At 52.1% G+C, this 18,041-nt stretch overlaps 1 protein-coding gene across 1 annotated transcript; it reads right to left on the bottom strand.

Annotated features, from left to right (window-relative positions):
* Positions 1-111: 111 nt before the first annotated feature.
* On the bottom strand, positions 112-10,547 carry PMM1 (phosphomannomutase 1). Its single transcript, XM_006068904.3, has 8 exons — positions 10,059-10,547; positions 7,404-7,521; positions 5,824-5,900; positions 5,604-5,695; positions 5,310-5,409; positions 1,809-1,884; positions 1,025-1,140; positions 112-655 (listed from the first exon to the last, which is right to left on the bottom strand). Exons 1-8 carry the CDS (start codon positions 10,143-10,145, stop codon positions 533-535), a joined length of 789 nt encoding a protein of 262 aa, XP_006068966.1. The 5' UTR covers positions 10,146-10,547; the 3' UTR covers positions 112-532.
* Between the last annotated feature and the right edge of the window lie 7,494 nt (positions 10,548-18,041).

The raw sequence follows: 18,041 nt of genomic DNA, 5'->3' as shown, positions 1-18,041 counted from the left end.
ATCTGCTATGTGACCTGGGCCAAGTCCCTGCCACATGCGTCAGTCTCATCTGCAAAATGGGGGCCGGAACAGTGTCTGTGACGGGAGCCAATTAGCCACTTGGACTCCATATCGCGCTCCACAGGGTTTAATATCCATGAGATAAAGTTCTCACGAAAGTGCATGGTCCCCACTGCTCTGCACCCCATGGAGGGCAGGCAGGCAGGCAGGGCGGGCTCTATCTCGTACCAACATTCGTACACGCTTCCCACGTAGACAGAAACCTGTTCTGCCAAGAGTCTGGGCAGCAGCTGCAGCCAGGGCCATCGGATTGGGCTGGAGGACGGAAGCGAGGCCCACCAGGAGCTGACCGGCTGTGGGTGGCCGTCCACACAGATCCTGGGCCCGTAGAGCTGGGCCTTCAGTAGGTAACACGAGGCAGGGGTCCTGGGCCAGAGGGGGGGCCTCGGCACCCCCCAGTGCCAGGGCCAGGGGCTCTCTGAGGCGTGGGCAGCGCTCCCTGGAAGTCCTAAGAGGCAGGTGTGGGCCCTGGTCACGCCTTGTGGGCTGTCTCTGGGAAGAAGAGCTCGCGGCATCGCTGCACCGTGTCCTGCGGCGACACCACGCTGTGGCCGACCGTCCGTGGGTCGGTGTAGATCTCAAAGTCGTTCCCGCCCTACACATGCAGGAAGGGCAGTGAAGGCATGTGTACACATGTGGTGCCTCAAGGAGGCTCCCAGGTTTGGGGCCCAAAACCCACCCTGGCCTGGGGTCCCCTCCCCACACTGGATCCTACACATCTGCTCCTCTGGCCCCCCTCAGAACCGCCAGGAGGCCCACCTTCACCACATCAGCCCTGACTTGCTCTGTGACACGGGGCAAGTGTCCAACCAGCTCTGGGTCCCAGCCTTCCAATCTGTATAATGGGGCTGTTGAACACTGACTGCTTTCTGGGAGTTTCCCAGGAGGTGTGTCCCATCATCCCGTGTCCTGGTCCTGATCCGGGGGGCTAGGGGGACCTGGGCTGAGCCTGAGGCACACTTACAGGGCTGGTCTCGTTCCCAAAGAAATGGATGGTGTCGAAGCAGTCCTGGTCCAGGCTGTCCAGGCAGTAGCGCTTGTCCCAGCCCTCAGGGAAGACGTCAAAGCTGATCATGCCTCCTGCAGGGTGTTGGGGGGCGGGCAGATGAGGTGAGCAGAGGGGCGGCTCACAGGGCCTTGGGCAAGACCCTTCATTCGTTCATTCATTTCAACAACGCCTAAGTGCCTACTGAGCACCAGGCGCAGGGCACCGACAGGCTCAGGATCCTCACGGGGTTACGATCCAGGTGGGAGGAGGGGCGGGAACTGACCAGACCACTTCTCAGCTCATGTAAGTCAATGGCAGGGGTCAGGGGTGGAAGGGTAGGGAAGCTCCCCAGCTGGTGTGGTCTGGGGACAGCTCTCCAAGAAGGTGACACTGAGCTGAGACCTCAGCCAGAGTGGCAGCTGCCCGGGAGCCATAAGATCCTCAGGGCAGAGAAGGGGTGTGCAGGGCCTGGGTTTCATTAAAGTCAGAGGGAGCCTCGGAAGGGCTCTAAGCAGGGCTGTGACAGGGGCTGTTTGTCCACAAGGCTCCCTCTGGCCACTGTAGGGGGAAGAGGCAGTGAGGGTTGCCTGGGTTTAGGGGAAGCTTTGGGGGCTGGGGTCCCTGCCTGTGTTGGCTCAGCCTGCCCTTGATGCACCTGGGGGACTGGGAAGGGTTTCTGAAGATGCTCGGGGTGCAGCCTGGCCTTGGCAGCGAGGCCCTGCGTGGCAGACCTCTCAGGCCCTCTGTGGGATGCACGTACCACGGGAGAATCTCAGTCCTTTGCCGGCAAACTCGGTTTTCAGGGCTTCCACGAACTTCTCCCGGATCTTCTCCTTCTGCAGAAGGGGAGGGAGCAGACTGAGGTTTAGGGGGCCACGTCTGCCGGGCCCTGGGCTGGGCAGACAGTGCCTGTGAGCTCATTGAGCCTGCCAGGTGGAGGTCATGACCCCCACTTTACAGATGTGGAAGCTGAGGCTCAGAAAGCGCCGATGCCTTGTTCAGGGTCACCCAGCCTCTGGCAGGGCCAGAAGTCCTGAAAGTAAATTCAGTGCCAGCTGTGTTAGCGGAATTCGGGCAAGGTATCCTGAAGGAGGCCTTGGAGCAGAGACTCGAGGAGGAAGGCTGAAGGGATGGGACGGCCTGAGTCCTGAGTCACAGTGTCCACCTCAGGGCGGGGCTCAGCCCTGTCAGCTCTGCCCAGCCCAGCCAAGGCTCAGAGTGTGAAGAGCCAAGAGCATGCAGAGACCTGTGAGTAAGTGGCACTGGTGGGCTAGATGCTCAGTCGTGTCCGACTCTTTGCCACCCCATGGGCTGTAGCCTGCCAGGCTCCTCTGTCCATGGGATCCTCCAGGCAAGAATACTGGAGTGGGTTGCCATTCCCTTCTCCAGGGGATCTTCCTGACCCATGAATCGAACCTAGGTCTCCCGCATTGCAGGCAGAATCTACCAACTTGGCTATGTGGGAAGTGGCAGCGGGCAAAGAAGTCAGCAGGAGGCGGGGACAATCACAGCACCCACCACGCAGCAGTGTGCCTTCACTGAGCACCTCCCACGGGTTCCCGGCTCCTACCCCTCTGGGCGGGACCTTGGAAGTCTGCAGCATATCTACAGACACCAAGAAAGGGACGCTCACTCACCAGCCCAGGGATTCCCCAGCCTGGCCTTGCTGGAGCCACAGAGGGGAACAGCCATGCTGGGCCTGGAGGGGAGCATCTTAGCTGCTGAGCTGATGGGGGCCACGGCTGTGGGAGCGGACGGCAGGCCCGCTGTGGCCGAGGCACCAAGATGGGCAGCCCCCATCTGGCCACCTTGAAAGATCAGCAGGATGATCAGCACACAGAGGGCCTGGAAGCCAGTCTGGGGAGCTTGGACATGTCCCAGGGGACCAAGAGCCGCTGAGGATTTCAGAGCATGGGGGTTAAGGCGCCCAGTCCTGCACTGTAGTCAGTGATGGGTAGGACTAGAAATGGAAGAGAGGCAGGTGGCGGCCAGCAGTCTGGAGCCTGGAAATGTGGTCCAGGGAGCACATGAGAGATAAAGGCAGGCTGCTTAGGTCCCAGGCCCAGCCGCTGTGCCTCCTGGCTATGACTCTGAGTCGATTTCCTGGGCTTAAAGATAAGAGGTGTATTGAATGAACCCTGACATACTCTCATGGGAACAGAGATGAGGCATATAACCTTCCCAGAAAGCCCTGGCTTCCCAGGGAGGCCAGCCTCTATCAGAGGCCACTCTGTGGGTCCAGTGTTAGAGCTAAGGGTGCCCCAGGCTCAGAATAAATGGTCCAGGGCAGCTGCACTGTCTGTCTCCAGGGAACCAGGCTGGTCACCAGACAGCCCCACGTGCCAAGTCCAGCCTTAGCAGAGACCAGCACGGTGTCCTCAGGCTGGTTCACATGCTTTCTGGCCTCAGTGTCCTTAGACCCTGTCCTCAGGGTCTGTGGGGGCTGAAGGAAGGTAAAACATTAGTATTAGATCTGTGCTGGTGAAGTGCACACAGATCAGAAAGTTCATGGCCCTCTCCAGTATCAGAAGAAGGCAGAACTAGACCCAAAATATAAGAGAAGACCCTGAGGACTGTGGGAAGAGTCAGCGTGTTCCACCTCATGAGATGGGAACTGTGATCATTATCACTTTACAGGTGAGAAAACGAGGCACACAGCAGAGAAGCCCCTTTTCCAGGTTGCTGGGCAAGTGGGAGGTGGAGCTGGGATGGGAAACCTGGGTGGCCTGAGAAAGGGCCACCTCTCCATATGTGTGTGGGAGGAGGTTCTTGGCCAGTGGTCAATAACCCACTCCAACAAGGAAGTCTCCATGCTCGGGGGCATTGCCTGTGGGCCTTGGGGCCCAGGGCGGGAATGGGGATGAGCTGGATAAGCTGGGAGTTGTCACCAAGTCCCACACAGCCTCTGGGAAACATCAGAAGGAAGCAAGCAGAAGCCCAAGTTCAAATCTTTGGGCTGCAACTCATTCCCTGCATAACCTTGGGCAAGTCACTTTTCTCTGAGCCTCAATTTCCTCATTCATAAAATGGGGACATCATCATCTATTTCATTCAAAAAGTATGTCTCGAGCACTTTTGTCAGGCACATGCTGGGCCCATGGATCTAGAGCCAAGAGCCACAGAAATCCCAGCCCTTAAGGAGCTTACAGCTTTAGTGAAGGAGACAGATAATCAAGATTTAAAAATAGGTGATGCACTGGATTAGTGGGTGGTGAAGGCTGCTTGGGAAGAAAGAAAACTTTGAAGATGAGGAAGTACAAGAGGGTGCTGGGTTAAGTGTCACGCTTAGGGAAGGTGACACTGGAAGGTGACACAGAGGCGACACACAGCAGATGTGATGGAGGTGAGAAGACACAGCCCTGAAGCAGGAGACAGTCTGCTGTCTCTAGAATTAGCAGGGAGGGCATGGCTGTGGCAGAAACAGCAAAGGGGAGAGCAGAAGGGCAGGCCAGGCACCTCCCAGGCAGGCCAGTGGCTGAGAATGCACCTTGCAATGCAGGGGACGTGGGTGCCACCCTGGTCAGGGCACTAGATTCCACATGTTGCAAGGAAGACCCGAGGCAGCCAATAAATAGAGTTTAAAAAGGGCAGCCAGTGGGAAGGTCAGAGATGGGCTGATATGAAAAGGCCTGGGGGACGACGGCCTCCATCCCTGAGCGCTGAGGGCAGGGAGTGATGAGCAAAATCCAAGTCAAGGTCAGCGGGGGGCAGCACACCCAAAGGTGACAGGGATCTTGGTGTGTTCCAAAGACAGACGCACAGGGAGAAGGTGTGTCTGAGCCAGGCAGACCCCCAGAGACCACGGGAGGTTGGCCAGGGGGCCCATGGAAGGACTGTTAGGCAGGGCAGCCAGATGTGCTTCAGAAGGTTCTCAGTGGCGCTGTTGGAGAACAGGTGGGCAGGGGGCAGAGGCACACACAGGTGTGAAGGGATTTTTTTTGAGACCAACTCGGGAGGCTGAAACCCCAGGAATTACTGTTGGACTCTGTAGGGGTGGGAAGGTGGGAGAGACGCCCCAGGCGTTGGCTCAGGTGAGCAGGTGGCTGGTGGTCCTGGTCGCCAAGGGCAGCCACCAAGCCAGCAGCGCTGGGAAGACACAGAAGTGCCGACAACCGTGGCACAGAGCAGGCGTCCGAAAGGGTACTGGTCGAATCAGAACAGCCTGCCACCACGGATCCCTTTCACGGATGAGAAAATAAAGGCTCAGAGAGGTCAAGTGACTGAGGTCCTAGAGACTAAGGCTGACAGTGGGTGGCGGCACCTTGTCCAGTTCGGAGAACTCAATTCGCTCCTCCAGGGTGCAGCTCCGGCCGATGGGCGAGATGTTCAGCATGCCGTTCCGGAACTCGATGAAGGTCCCACTGGGGGCGAGGGGACGGGTGGAGGGGCAGGGAGGCGGAGCCAGAGAGAAGAGGGACCCTGAATTCAAATCCAGTCCCACCGGGACTTCACGGGGGACACGCATCCACCCCTGGACAAGTCAGAACCCATCTGTGAGACTCCATGCCCACCACCCCCACGCCGGGGAGGGTGCCCAGGAGGGGCGGGATCTCACCGCTTCTTGGGCAGCCTGAGCAGGGCCATGTAGCGGAGGCAGAAGTTGATCAAGTCCTGCAGGAGCTCTTCCCCCAGGTGGTTCTGGATGGTCTGGGCAAGGGACACAGGGCTCTGAGGGTGGTGGGCACGGCGTCCCTCCCGCCCAGGACAGAAGGCACCCAGAGACTGTTCCACTGTGGAAAAGTGTCCCAAGACCCGGGGGAGAGGCAGGCACTGACCTGCTTGGAGAGCAGCCGTCCATGCTTATACTGCACCGTCCCGTTCTCAGCAAACACGTAGTCAAACTTCTCGATAACTTCAGGTCCACGTAGAGGCCAGAGGGAAAGACAAGAGTGTGAGACTAGATACCCAGAGCCAAGGAGAGAAGTGAAACCCACACTCCTTGGTCTGGCATTCAAAGCACCCTTGTTCCATCCCCAACCTGCTTTTCCAGCCTCCTCGCCTTCGCAACTTGGTTTTTTCCCAAACATGCACACAAGCCCGTCACAGCCTTAGGCCTTCCCTCCTGCAGCTCCTTCTGCCTGGGATGCCCTCCCCCTTCGGTTCTCCTCCAAGCTGCAGTTCCCTCCTCTGGAAGTCCCCCAGGGCTTCCCGGCAGAGGACATCATTTCTGCCCTGCACTCCCACAGGCCCTCGGCACAGGAACTTCTTTTCTGTTTTGCAACTTTCATCACTGTGCCACCGAGGCTGGCTGCACGGGGGCAGTTTTTGACTCTCACTGCCACCAAGAAGCGGCTGGAACACAGCCAGGAGGCTGCTGCGGGGTCAGGTAGGGGGAGAGCACCCGGACGATGGTGGGGTGATGGAGACATGGATGCAGGAGACCTGGACGCGCGGAGACATTTTTGGACTTGCAGATAAAATAGACAAGGGGTTGGGGAAAGGGGGCTTTCCTGATGGCTCAGATGGTAAAGAATTCACCTGTAATGCAGCAGACCCAGGTTCGATGCCTGGGTCAGGAAGACGACCTGAAGAAGGAAATGGCAACCTACTCCAGTATGTTCGCCTAAAGAATTCCATGGACAGAGGAGCCAGGCGGGCTACAGTCCATGGGGTCATAAAGAGTCGGACATGACTGAACAACGAACACTTTCACCCTTGGGGAAAAGTCGAGGAAGCCTCTAGATCCACAGAACTGCCAGGATGACTCTAGAATCCTCCTCTGTTAAATGAGATAATCATACCCACCCTAAAGCATGACAGTTGTGAGGATTAAATGAAAGGAAGTTAATACAAGGTCATTTTCAACCTGTGGTAGCTGTTATTGATAAGGTCCATTTTAAAGATGAGGAAATCAAGACTCAGCAGGGAGAACTGAAAAAGGAGACTATGAAAGGGCTGGATTCTGTCTGCTTGGTTCCCTGCTGTTTCTCCAAAGTCAGCACGGTGCCTGGCGTATACTAAGTGTTGAGGTGTTAGTCACTCAGTTGTGTCTGACTTTTTGTGACCCCCATGGACTGTAGCCTGCCAGGTTCCTCTGTCCATGGAATTCTCCAGGCAAGAATACCATTCCCTTCCCCAGGGGATCTTCCTGACCCAGGGATTGAACCCAGGTCTCTCACATTGCGGGCAGATTCTTTATCGTCTGAGCCACCAGGGAGGCCTGGCACATAGTAGGTGTTGACCAAATGTTTGTTAAATCCCTGGAGCAAACACCTGCCTATTCACTCTGCTTGCTTTGCCCCACAGAAGCAGGACTGGGTCTTTGAAGGCACATTGCTCCAGGCGTCTCCCAAACTCCCCACACCCTCCACTCCCACCACCCAACTGTGGAATTGGTTCTGGCCTCTCTTCTTACCTTCATCCCCCTCTCCCAGCTGCTCGGCAATTTTCGAGTAGTCAGAGCCACCCACCACACCAATCTGCACCCTACTTCGCAACTTCTGCAGGAAGGCAGCCACCTCTGGGTCGATTTTCTGCAGGGGGCAGGGAAGCACAGGCTCTGTCGGCATGTCTGGGCCCTCCACCCAGCCCTCGCTCAGGGCTCAGAGTCCTGGGAGCCCATGTTCCACCCAGATCTGGGGCCAGTCAGGGTTCAGAACCCAGATCTCCAAATTAGAAGCACTTGGGTTCAAACTCTGGCTCAAATTCCTCAATAGCAGGATGACCTGAGCAAATGGCTTTGCCTTTGCCTCAGTTGTCCCATCTATAAAATGGGGATCACAGTAGAACCTGGAGAGGGTCACTGTTAAGGATTAAATGAGACAGTGCTTGGAAAAACAACTAGCAACCGGCTTCCCTGGTGGCTCAGTGCCAGAGGATCTGCCTGCTGATTCAGGAGACAGGTTCATCCCCTGCTCCAGGAATATCCTACATGCCATGGAGCAACTAAGCCCGTGAGCCACAACGACTGAGCCTGCGCTCTAGGGCCCGTGCAACTACTGAAGCCCAAGAGCCTGTGTTCCACAGCAAGAGAAGGCCCCGCGATGAGAAGCCCAAGCACCTGCAAAGGAAGAGTAGCCCTGCTCTCTGCAACTAGAGAAAGCCCTCACTCACAGCAACGAAGACCCAGCACAGTAAAACTAAATAAACAAAACAAAACAAAAACAACTAGTGACTAATCACTTGAAAAGATGTCCCCCCAAGGAAACATAAACTAATGAGTTTCAGTCCTTGTTACTCAAAGCTGACACTATCTAGGGTGGACATAGGAGAAACGGACTCAGATGTTGCTGGTCAGAGCGTAAATTGGTACAGCCACTTGGAGGGTAATCTGGCAAGATCTAGCAAAACTTTACACGCCAGGACTCGTCACCCAGAACTGCCCAGGTGTATATGTTCACTGGGATGGTTTACAACAGTGAAAAACTGCAAATAAGCTAATCAGTTGGAGAATGGCACACAGCTGCTCTCAAATTCTATACTGTGCTTGCACAGAATAAGGCAGGACTGTGTTTCCAATATGAGAGAACACCAAAACACGCTGTTAATGGTTAAAAGCAAGTTGCAGGAACTTCCCTGGTGGTCCAGGGGTAAGACACCGAGCTCCCAATACAGGGGGCCCGGGTTTAATCCTGGGTTCAGGGAACCAGATCCTGTATGCTGCAGTGAAGATCGAAGATTCCATGTGCCGCAACTAAGACCTGGTGCAGCCAAATTAATTATTAAAAAAAAATTATGATATCGACTATTTATTTTAAAAGCAAGTTGCAGAAGGGCACACACAGTATGATACCAGTTGCTAAAAACAAACACACACACACACACACACACACACACACACACAAACTCACAACTTTGGGATGGGGCTGGGCCGCAATCCTGACTAGTCAAAAGGGACTTTTACCCTTCTCTGTTACGCTTTCATTCTTTACAAGAGAATGTGTTTGTGAATATGCGTACAATTAAAAATTAACTTAAAATGTACTATGCACAGATCTTAGGTGGATGGACAGACAGCACTGACACTCTAGTCTTGTTTAGGCCCTAGGAGCAGTGGGAAGGCAAGGTGGCCAGATTTCTTCCTGTGCCCCCAGGGCCCTCATTCATTCAGGGGATGGGATGCTAAGACCAGGGTTCCTATCCCTGCCCTGCCACCCAGACCTAGTGGCTCCTGCTCTAGGAGATCCCTCAGTAGGTCCTGGTGGACCCAGACCAGAGGGCAAGAAAGAGGCCTGCTTATCCACGCACCCAGCTGCGGGGAGCAGTGGTGGTGGTGGGGGGGTTCATCCTGAGTTAGATCAAATGGGAGAAAAACTAGGTGTGGAGCAGAGGTTGGAGCATCAACCCAGTGAGATGCTTTTAGAAAGAAAACCGCACTCCCACCCACCCTGTACCACAACATCCCCACGGAGACCTGACCAGCCCCGCACCCCTCACCTCCAGGAGGAAGAAGCCCCCAAACTCAGCCTGAATGGTACAGAAGCCCTCCCTCCCTGGAAAAGGAGAATGGAGGTGGGAGAGAAAGTAGGGAAGGAGCTTGAGAAACTAAATGCAGGCCAGCCCGATTTTGCAAAGGGATGGCTCCAAGACCCCCACCGATGGCCCTCGCGCCCCACCGATCGGGACCCTTAACGCTTGGGTGTGCTGCCCTGTATGGAAACGCAAGGTTCAGACGACAGCTCCGGGCTACTGGTGTCACCTAGGGCAGAACTAGGGGTGGGAACCAAGGCTGGGGAGACGGGGGCGGGGGTGGGGTGGGTGGCGACCCGAGGCAGGCCTGGCGGGGGAGGGAATTAGGCCCCTGCTCGCAGCTTCTTCCCTCCAGAATCCGACCCATTCCCCTCGCACCCAGGCACAGAAAGTGGGCGCCGATGCTCGGGGGAGCTGTGACGTGGGGAATCGGGACGGCTGATTCCCAGCGTGCGGCCCTGGGGTGTCAGGGGCCGGGTATTGCGGCAGCCCACGCACGGTCCCGGGGGATCTGGGATCACGCAGCTGCAAGTCACTCATTAGGCTTCTGGGTGTTCCCGTGACACCCCCAACGGGAGCTTCTGAACGAGCGGGGTCCTACCTGGCGAGCCGGCGTGAGGGTCCCGTCCACGTCAAACAGGCAGAGGACGCGCTCCTTCCTGCGGGCGCCCTCAGCGGTGACTGCCATGGTTGCAGCTCCCGGCGCCCAGCTGAGACTGAGGCTGGGGCCGCCGGAGCCGCTTGGGAGAGAGGACGGACGGGGCGGGGCCTAGGGGGCGGGGCCAGCAGGCAGGTCGGAGAGCGCCAAACTGGGAAAGGGCGTGGCCGAAGCGTGGCCTCGGAGAAGGGGCGTGGCCTGGATGCGGCCGACACCGGGCCTGCGCTGACTTGGGACGAGAATTCTGATGGCAGGAGGCAAAGAAGGGCCGTGGCATCGGGAGGGGCAAAGCCTCGCAGGTTCCGTCAGTTAAGTTAGTTCAGTCGCTCTGTCGTGTCCGACTCTTGGCGGACCCCAAGAAATGCAGCACGGTAGGCTTCCCTCGGATTTTACCAAGCCAAACCGGAGGCGGGCCTGGGCTCGGCCCGGAAGTGAGGGATGGAACCCGGAAGGAAGGAAGGGGCCAGCGTTGGCCCTTGGCGGGACGGTTCCGGTGGCAAGTAGGGGCGGGACGGGGGCGGGGCCTCGAGCCCGCAGTGCAGAGTCCGCGGGCGAGGCGGGACTCAGCGACCCGCTCCCTCCCTCTAGCACTACCCCCGCCCTGCCCCGCTCCGCCCAGTCCGCCACTCACCCCCCGGGCGATCAGTGCCTCTAGGGCTCACCCGCTCCCTCCTAATGCCTTTGACCTACAGATCTCCACCTTTAAGAAATCTGATGGCCTTTGCTCAAGGTACTGTACTTTGCCGAATGGCCTTCCCTGACCCTTACTTCTCTAGCTGTCATTCTGCCCACCCCATGAAGTGAAGTGAAATGAAATCGCTCAAAAGAGTCGCTCAGTTGTGTCCGACTCTTTGCGACCCGATGGACTGTGGCCTACGAGGTTCCTCCATCCATGGAATTTTCTAGGCAAGAATACTGGAGTGGGTTGCCATTTCCTTCTCCAGGGGATCTTCCCGACCCAGGGATCGAACCTGGGTCTTCTGCATTGCAAACAGATGCCTTTACCGTCTGAGCCACTAGGGAATCCCGTCCACCCTCCCCCCCCCCCATCAGATCAAATTAGATCAGTCGCTCAGTCGTGTCCGACTCTTTGTGACCCCATGAATCGCAGCACGCCAGGCCTCCCTGTCCATCACCAACTCCCGGAGTTCACTCAGACTCACGTCCATCGACTCAGTGATGCCATCCAGCCATCTCATCTTCTGTCATCGCCTTCTCCTCCTGCCCCCAATCTCTCCCACCATCAGAGTCTTTTCCAATGAGTCAACTCTTCGCATGAGGTGGCCAAAGTACTGGAGTTTCAGCTTTAGCATCATTCCTTCCAAAGAAATCCCAGGGCTGATCTCCTTTAGGATGGACTGGTTGGATCTCCTTGCAGTCCAAGGGACTCTCAAGAGTCTTCTCCAACACCACAGTTCAAAAGCATCCATTCTTCGGCGCTCAGCCTTCTTCACAGTCCAACTCTCACATCCATACATGACCACAGGAAAAACCATAGTCTTGACTAGACGAACCTTTGTTGGCAAAGTAATGTCTCTGCAAGTGAATATGCTATCTAGGTTGGTCATAACTTTCCTTCCAAGGAGTAAGCGTCTTTTAATTTCATGGCTGCAGTCACCATCTGTAGTGATTTTGGAGCCCCCAAAAATAAAGTCTGACACTATTTCCACTGTTTCCCCATCTATTTCCCATGAAGTGATGGGACCGGATGCCATGATCGTTTGCATGTTGAGCTTTAAGCCAACTTTTTCACTCTCCACCCTCACTTTCATCAAGAGGCGTTTTAGTTCCTCTTCACTTTCTGCCATAAGGGTGGTGTCATCTGCTTATCTGAGGTTATTGATATTTCTCCCAGCAATCTTGATTCCAGCTTATGTTTCTTGCAGTCCAGTGTTTCTCATGATGTACTCTGCATGTAAGTTAAATAAGCAGGGTGACAATATACAGCCTTGATGTACTCCTTTTCCTATTTGGAACCAGTCTGTTGTTTCATGTCCAGTTCTAACTGTTGCTTCCTGACCTGCATACAAATTTCTCAAGAGGCAGATCAGGTGGTCTGGTATTCCCATCTCTTTCAGAATTTTGCACAGTTTATTGTGATCCACACAGTCAAAGGCTTTGGCATAGTCAATAAAGCAGAAATAGATGGTTTTCTGGAACTCTCTTGCTTTTTTGATGATCCAGCGGATGTTGGCAATTTGATCTCTGGTTCCTCTGCCTTTTCTAAAACCAGCTTGAACATCAGGAAGTTCACGGTTCACATATTGCTGAAGCCTGACTTGGAGAATTTTGAGCATTACTTTACTAGTGTGTGAGATGAGTGCAATTGTGTGGTAGTTTGAGCATTCTTTGGCATTGCCTTTCTTTGGGATTGGAATGAAAACTGACCTTTTCCAGTCCTGTGGCCACTGCTGAGTTTTCCAAATTTGCTGGCATATTGAATGCAGCACTTTCACAGCATCATCTTTCAGGATTTGGAATAGCTCAACTGGAATTCCATCACCAACACTAGCTTTGTTTGTAGTGATGCTTTCTAAGGCCCACTTGACTTCACATTTCAGGATGTCTGGCTCTGGGTCAGTGATCACACCATCGTGATTATCTGGGTCGTGAAGATCTTTTTTGTACAGTTCTGTGTATTCTTGCCATCTCTTCTTAATATCTTCTGCTTCTGTTAGGTCCATACCATTTCTGTCCTTTATCGAGCCCATCTTTGCATGAAATGTTCCTTTGGTATCTCTGATTTTCTTGAAGAGATCCCTAGTCTTTCCCATTCTGTTGTTTTCCTCTATTTCTTTGCATTGATCGCTAAAGAAGGCTTTCTTATCTCTTCTTGCTATTCTTTGGAACTCTGCATTCAGATGTTTATATCTTTCCTTTTCTCCTTTGCTTTTCGCTTCTCTTCTTTTCACAGCTATTTGTAAGGCCTCTCCAGACAGCCATTTTGCTTTTTTGCATCTCTTTTCCACCGGGATGGTCTTGATCCCTGTCTCCTGTACAATGTCACGAACCTCATTTCATAGTTCATCAGGCACTTTATCTATCAGATCTAGACCCTTAAATCTATTTCTCACTTCCACTGTATAATCATAAGGGATTTGATTTAGGTCATACCTGAATGGTCTAGTGGTTTTCCCTACTTTCTTCAATTTAAGTCTGAATATGGCAATAAGGAGTTCATGGTCTAAGCCACAGTCAGCTCCTGGTCTTGTTTTTGCTGATTCTATAGAGCTTCTCCATCTTTGGCTGCAAAGAATATAATCAATCTGATTTCGGTGTTGACCATCTGGTGATGTCCATGTGTAGAGTCTTCTCTTGTGTTGTTGGAAGAGGGTGTTTGTTATGACCAGTGCATTTTCTTGGCAAAACTCTATTAGCCTTTGCCCTGCTTCATTCCTTATTCCAAGGCCAAATTTGCCTGTTACTCCAGGTGTTTCTTGACTTCCTACTTTTGCATTCCAGTCCCCTATAATGAAAAGGACATCTTTTTGGGGTGTTAGTTCTAAAAGGTCTTGTAGGTCTTCATAGAACCGTTCAACTTCAGCTTCTTCAGTGTTACTGGTTGGGGCATAGACTTGGATTACTGTGATATTGAATGGTTTGCCTTGGAAATGAACAGAGATCACTCTTTCGTTTTTGAGATTGCATCCAAGTACTGCATTTCGGACTCTTTTGTTGACCGTGATGGCCACTCCATTTCTTCTGAGGGATTCCTGCCCACAGTAGTAGATATAATGGTCATCTGAGTTAAATTCACCCATTCCAGTCCATTTCAGTTCGCTGATTCCTAGAATGTCGACATTCACTCTTGCCATCTCTTGTTTGACCACTTCCAATTTGCCTTGATTCATGGACCTGACATTCCAGGTTCCTATGCAATATTGCTCTTTACAGCATCAGACCTTGCTTCTATCACCAGTCCCATCCACAACTGGGTATTGTTTTTGCTTTGGCTCCATCACTTCATTCTTTCTGGAATTATTTCTCCACTGATCTCCAGTAGCATATTGGGCACCTACTGACCTGGGGAGTTTCTGTTTCAGTATCCTATCATTTTGCCTTTTCATACTGTTCATGGGGTTCTCAAGGCAAGAATACTGAAGTGGTTTGCCATTCCCTTCTCCAGTGGACCACATTCTGTCAGATCTCTCCACTATGACCAGCCCATCTTAGGTTGCCTCACGGGCATATAGTTTCATTGAGTTAGACAAGGCTGTGGTCCTAGTGTGATTAGATTGACTAGTTTTCTGTGAGTATGGTTTCAGTGTGTCTGCCCTCTGATGCCCTCTTGCAACACCTACCGTCTTACTTGGGTTTCTCTTACCTTGGGCGTGGGGTATCTCTTCACGGCTGCTCCAGCAAAGCACAGCCAATGCTCCTTACCTTGGACGAGTTAGGAAGCAGAAAAGCAAGCTTCGTTATAGACATGCAGAGTTAGGAGCAGTTAAAAAAAAAAGAGTCAGACACTACTGAGTGACTGAACTGACTGAAAAAAAAAAAGGACTTCCCTGATGGCTCAAACAGTAAAGAATCTGCTTGCAATGCAGGAGACGCTGGAGACTTGGGTCTGATCCCTGGGTGGGGAAGACTCCCCTGGAGGGAGAAATGGCAATCCACTCCAGTATTCTTGCCTGGAGAATCCCATGGATAGAGTCCATGGCTGTAGTCCATGGGGTTGCAAAGAGTGGGACATGACTGAAGTGACTGAGCACACAAAGTGAAAAAAAACACTAGGAATGCTCGGGCCTGCTCACTGTTCTCTTTATCATCTTCGTTCTCAGGAAAGGGAAAGAGAGAAACTCATTCTTTTTTCTTTCTTACTGAAACACATCCACACACCTATGAGTAAATGCTTTTGATAGGCCTGTTTGTTCTCCTGTCTTGGTAGCTGTGGTACCCTGGGGAGATCCCTGGAGGCAGAGTCCGGAGAACTGCAGTGAGGTGTCTGATAATTTAGGGTCTTGGACAGGTCACCTTCATTTTCTGGGCCTCCGTTTCTTCATCTACATAAATGAGGATGTAATCTGGCCTGTTAGGACTGTGAGACCACTGTGGCCAGGGAGTGTTGCCTGCCATCATGTTGCAGAGAATCCCATATCTGACTCTGTGTTGGAACTGTTTCTTTTGACTTGCTTTTCATCGCTGTTACTATAATCATACATAATGGCCTGTCACAGGGGACCCTGCCCCTCTACCTGACTGTTTAAACTAAAATAAAGCAAAGTGAAATGGCTCAGTTTGCCAGGCTCCTCCATCCATGGGATTTTCCAGTCAAGAATACTGGATGGGTAGCCTTTTCCTTCTCGAGGGGATCTTCCCAGCCCAGGGATGGAACCCAGGTCTCCCTCATTGCAAGCGGATTCTTTACCAGCTGAGCCACAAAGGAAGTCCCGTTAAACTAAAGTGCCTTTGTTTAGCTCATAAGGAGGGAGATTATCTGACTGTGCTCACCTGTGAAAAGAAATTAACATATCCCTTCCAAAGGCTTCCCAGCTGGCTCAGTGGTCAAGAACCTGGCCGCCAATGCAGAAGATGCAGGTTCGATCCCTGAGTTGGGAAGATCCCCTGGAGAAGGAAATGGCTACCTAGTCCAGTATTCTTGCCTGGGAAATACTATGGACAGAGGAGCCTGGCGGGCACAGTCCATGGGGTTGCTCAAGAGCCAGACATGACTTAGGGACTAATCAACTACAATAAAGGGGCCATAACTAGAGAGGCAAAAGGAAAAATCTTTCTTCCCAGGCCCTGCAGCAGAGTTTGTCTTAGTCATTAACAACACATTGGGCCAGACACCATTATGGGTCCCAGCAACACTGCAGGGAACAAAACCAGAACTCTGACTGAGGTGACTAAGCATGCGTGGAACATGTGGGATCTTAGTTCCCTGACCAGAGACCCCTGGAAGCAAGGAGGCTTAACCTCGGCACTGCTGGGGAAGTCCCAGGAAGCTTTTGTTTTCTGTTGGATGCAGATAGCAAATGGAGCCCTCTCGGAGGAAGTGAAGACTGAACTCTTTTTTCCTGCACTTCCTGTTCCTTCTAGATCTGGCCTCTGGGACTCTGGGTGTTCTCAGGGCCCAAGACCCCTCCCAGGATCAACCTAGTTTACAGGCAGTTGGTGGGGCTGAAACTACCTAGATCTATCTCTAATATCTCACAGTCAATACCTGTTCCTTTGCTTAAGAATTCCTATAGGGACTTCCCTGGTGATCCAGTGGCTAAGACTCGATGCTCCCATGGAGGGGGCCTGGATTCGATTCCTGGTCAGGGACTAGATCCCACATGTTGCAACCAAGACCCAGTGCAGCCAAATAAAATAAATTAAAAACATGTGGTATAAAGTAAAATGTACTATATGATTTCAGTTAAAAAAATGAAGATATATGGGCGTGAGAAAAGCATAAATTGTGATATATTCCTACAATGCTATACAAAATAACAATTAAAAGAAATGAATTAGCCCTCATGTATCAGCTACATAGAGCTCAAAACTATAAAGCTGAGCAAAAAAAAAAAAAAAGAATTCCTATAATATCCATCACATGCTCAGTCGTGTCTGACTCTTTACAACCCTCATGGCCAGGCTCCTCTGTCCATGGGATTTTCCAGGCAAGAAAACTGAAGTGCATTACCATTTCCTCCTCCAGGGGATATCTCTCACCCAGAGATTGAAGCCTAGACTCCTGCATGGCAGTTCAGTTCAATTAAGTTGCTCAGTTCAGTTCAGTTCAGTCCAATTAAGTTCAATTAAGAGTCGGACAATTAAGTCCAACTCTTTGCGACCACATGAACCGCAGCATGCCAGGCCTCCCTGTCCATCACCAACTCCCAGAGTTTACCCAAACTCATGTACATCAAATCGGTGATGCCATCCAACCATCTCATCCTCTGTCATCCCCTTCTCCTCCTACCCTCAATCTTTCCCAGCATCAGGGTCTTTTCCAATGAGCCAGCTCTTCACATCAGGTGGCCAAAGTATTGGAGTTTCAGCTTCAGCATCAGTCCTTCCAATGAACACCCAGGACTGATCTCCTTTAGGATGGACTGGTTGGATCTCCTTGCAGTCCAAGGGACTCTCAAGAGTCTTCTCCAACGCCACAGTTCAAAAGCATCAATTCTTCAGTGCTCAGCTTTCTTTATAGTCCAACTCTCATATCCATACATGACTACTGGAAAAACCATAGCCTTGACTAGACAGACCTTTGTTGACAAAGTAATATCTCTGCTTTTTAATATGTTGTCTAGGTTGATCATAACTTTCCTCCCAAGGAGTAAGCGTCTTTTAATTTCATGGCTACAATCACCATCTACAGTGATTTTGGAGCCAAAACATATAAAGTCAGCCATTATTTCCACTGTTTCCCCAACTATTTGCCATGAAGTGACGGGACTGGATGCCATGATCTTCGTTTTCTGAATGTTGAGCTTTAAGCCAACTTTTTCACTCTCCTCTTTCACTCTCATCAAGAGGCTTTTTAGTTCCTCTTCACTTTCTGCCATAAGGGTGGTGTCACCTGCCTATCTGAGGTTATTGATACTTCTCCCAGCAATCTTGATTCCAGCTTGTGCTTCTTCCAGCCCAGCGTTTCTCATGATGTACTCTGCATATAAGTTAAATAAGCAGGGTGACAATATACAGCCTTGACATACTCCTTTACCTATTTGGAACCAGTCTGTTGTTCCATGTCCAGTTCTAACTGTTGCTTCCTGACCTGCATACAGGTTTCTCAAGAGGTAGATCAGGTGGTCTGGTATTCCCATCTCTTTCAGAATTTTGCACAGTTTATTGTGATCCACACAGTCAAAGGCTTTGGCATAGTCAATAAAGCAGAAATAGATGGTTTTCTGGAACTCTCTTGCTTTTTTGATGATCCAGCAGATGTTGGCAATTTGATCTCTGGTTCCTCTGCCTTTTCTAAAACCAGCT

The sequence above is a fragment of the Bubalus bubalis genome, chromosome 4 (assembly GCF_019923935.1).
Source record: "Bubalus bubalis isolate 160015118507 breed Murrah chromosome 4, NDDB_SH_1, whole genome shotgun sequence".
In the NCBI taxonomy this organism is placed as follows: Eukaryota; Metazoa; Chordata; class Mammalia; order Artiodactyla; family Bovidae; genus Bubalus; species Bubalus bubalis.
Note: the sequence above shows the minus strand (reverse complement) of the source record. Positions and strands in the feature narration are given on the sequence as shown.

Bases quoted from the DNA above. Each gene is read 5' to 3' on its own strand.
- PMM1 (XM_006068904.3), bottom strand. From the start codon at position 10,145: ATGGCAGTCACCGCTGAGGGCGCCCGCAGGAAGGAGCGCGTCCTCTGC. The intron at 5,901-7,403 runs GTAAGAAGAGAG...GTGGACCTGAAG, and splicing joins GCTGGGAGAGGGGGATGAAG to TTATCGAGAAGTTTGACTAC. The intron at 656-1,024 runs GTAAGTGTGCCT...CTGCATGTGTAG, and splicing joins TTGGGAACGAGACCAGCCCT to GGCGGGAACGACTTTGAGAT.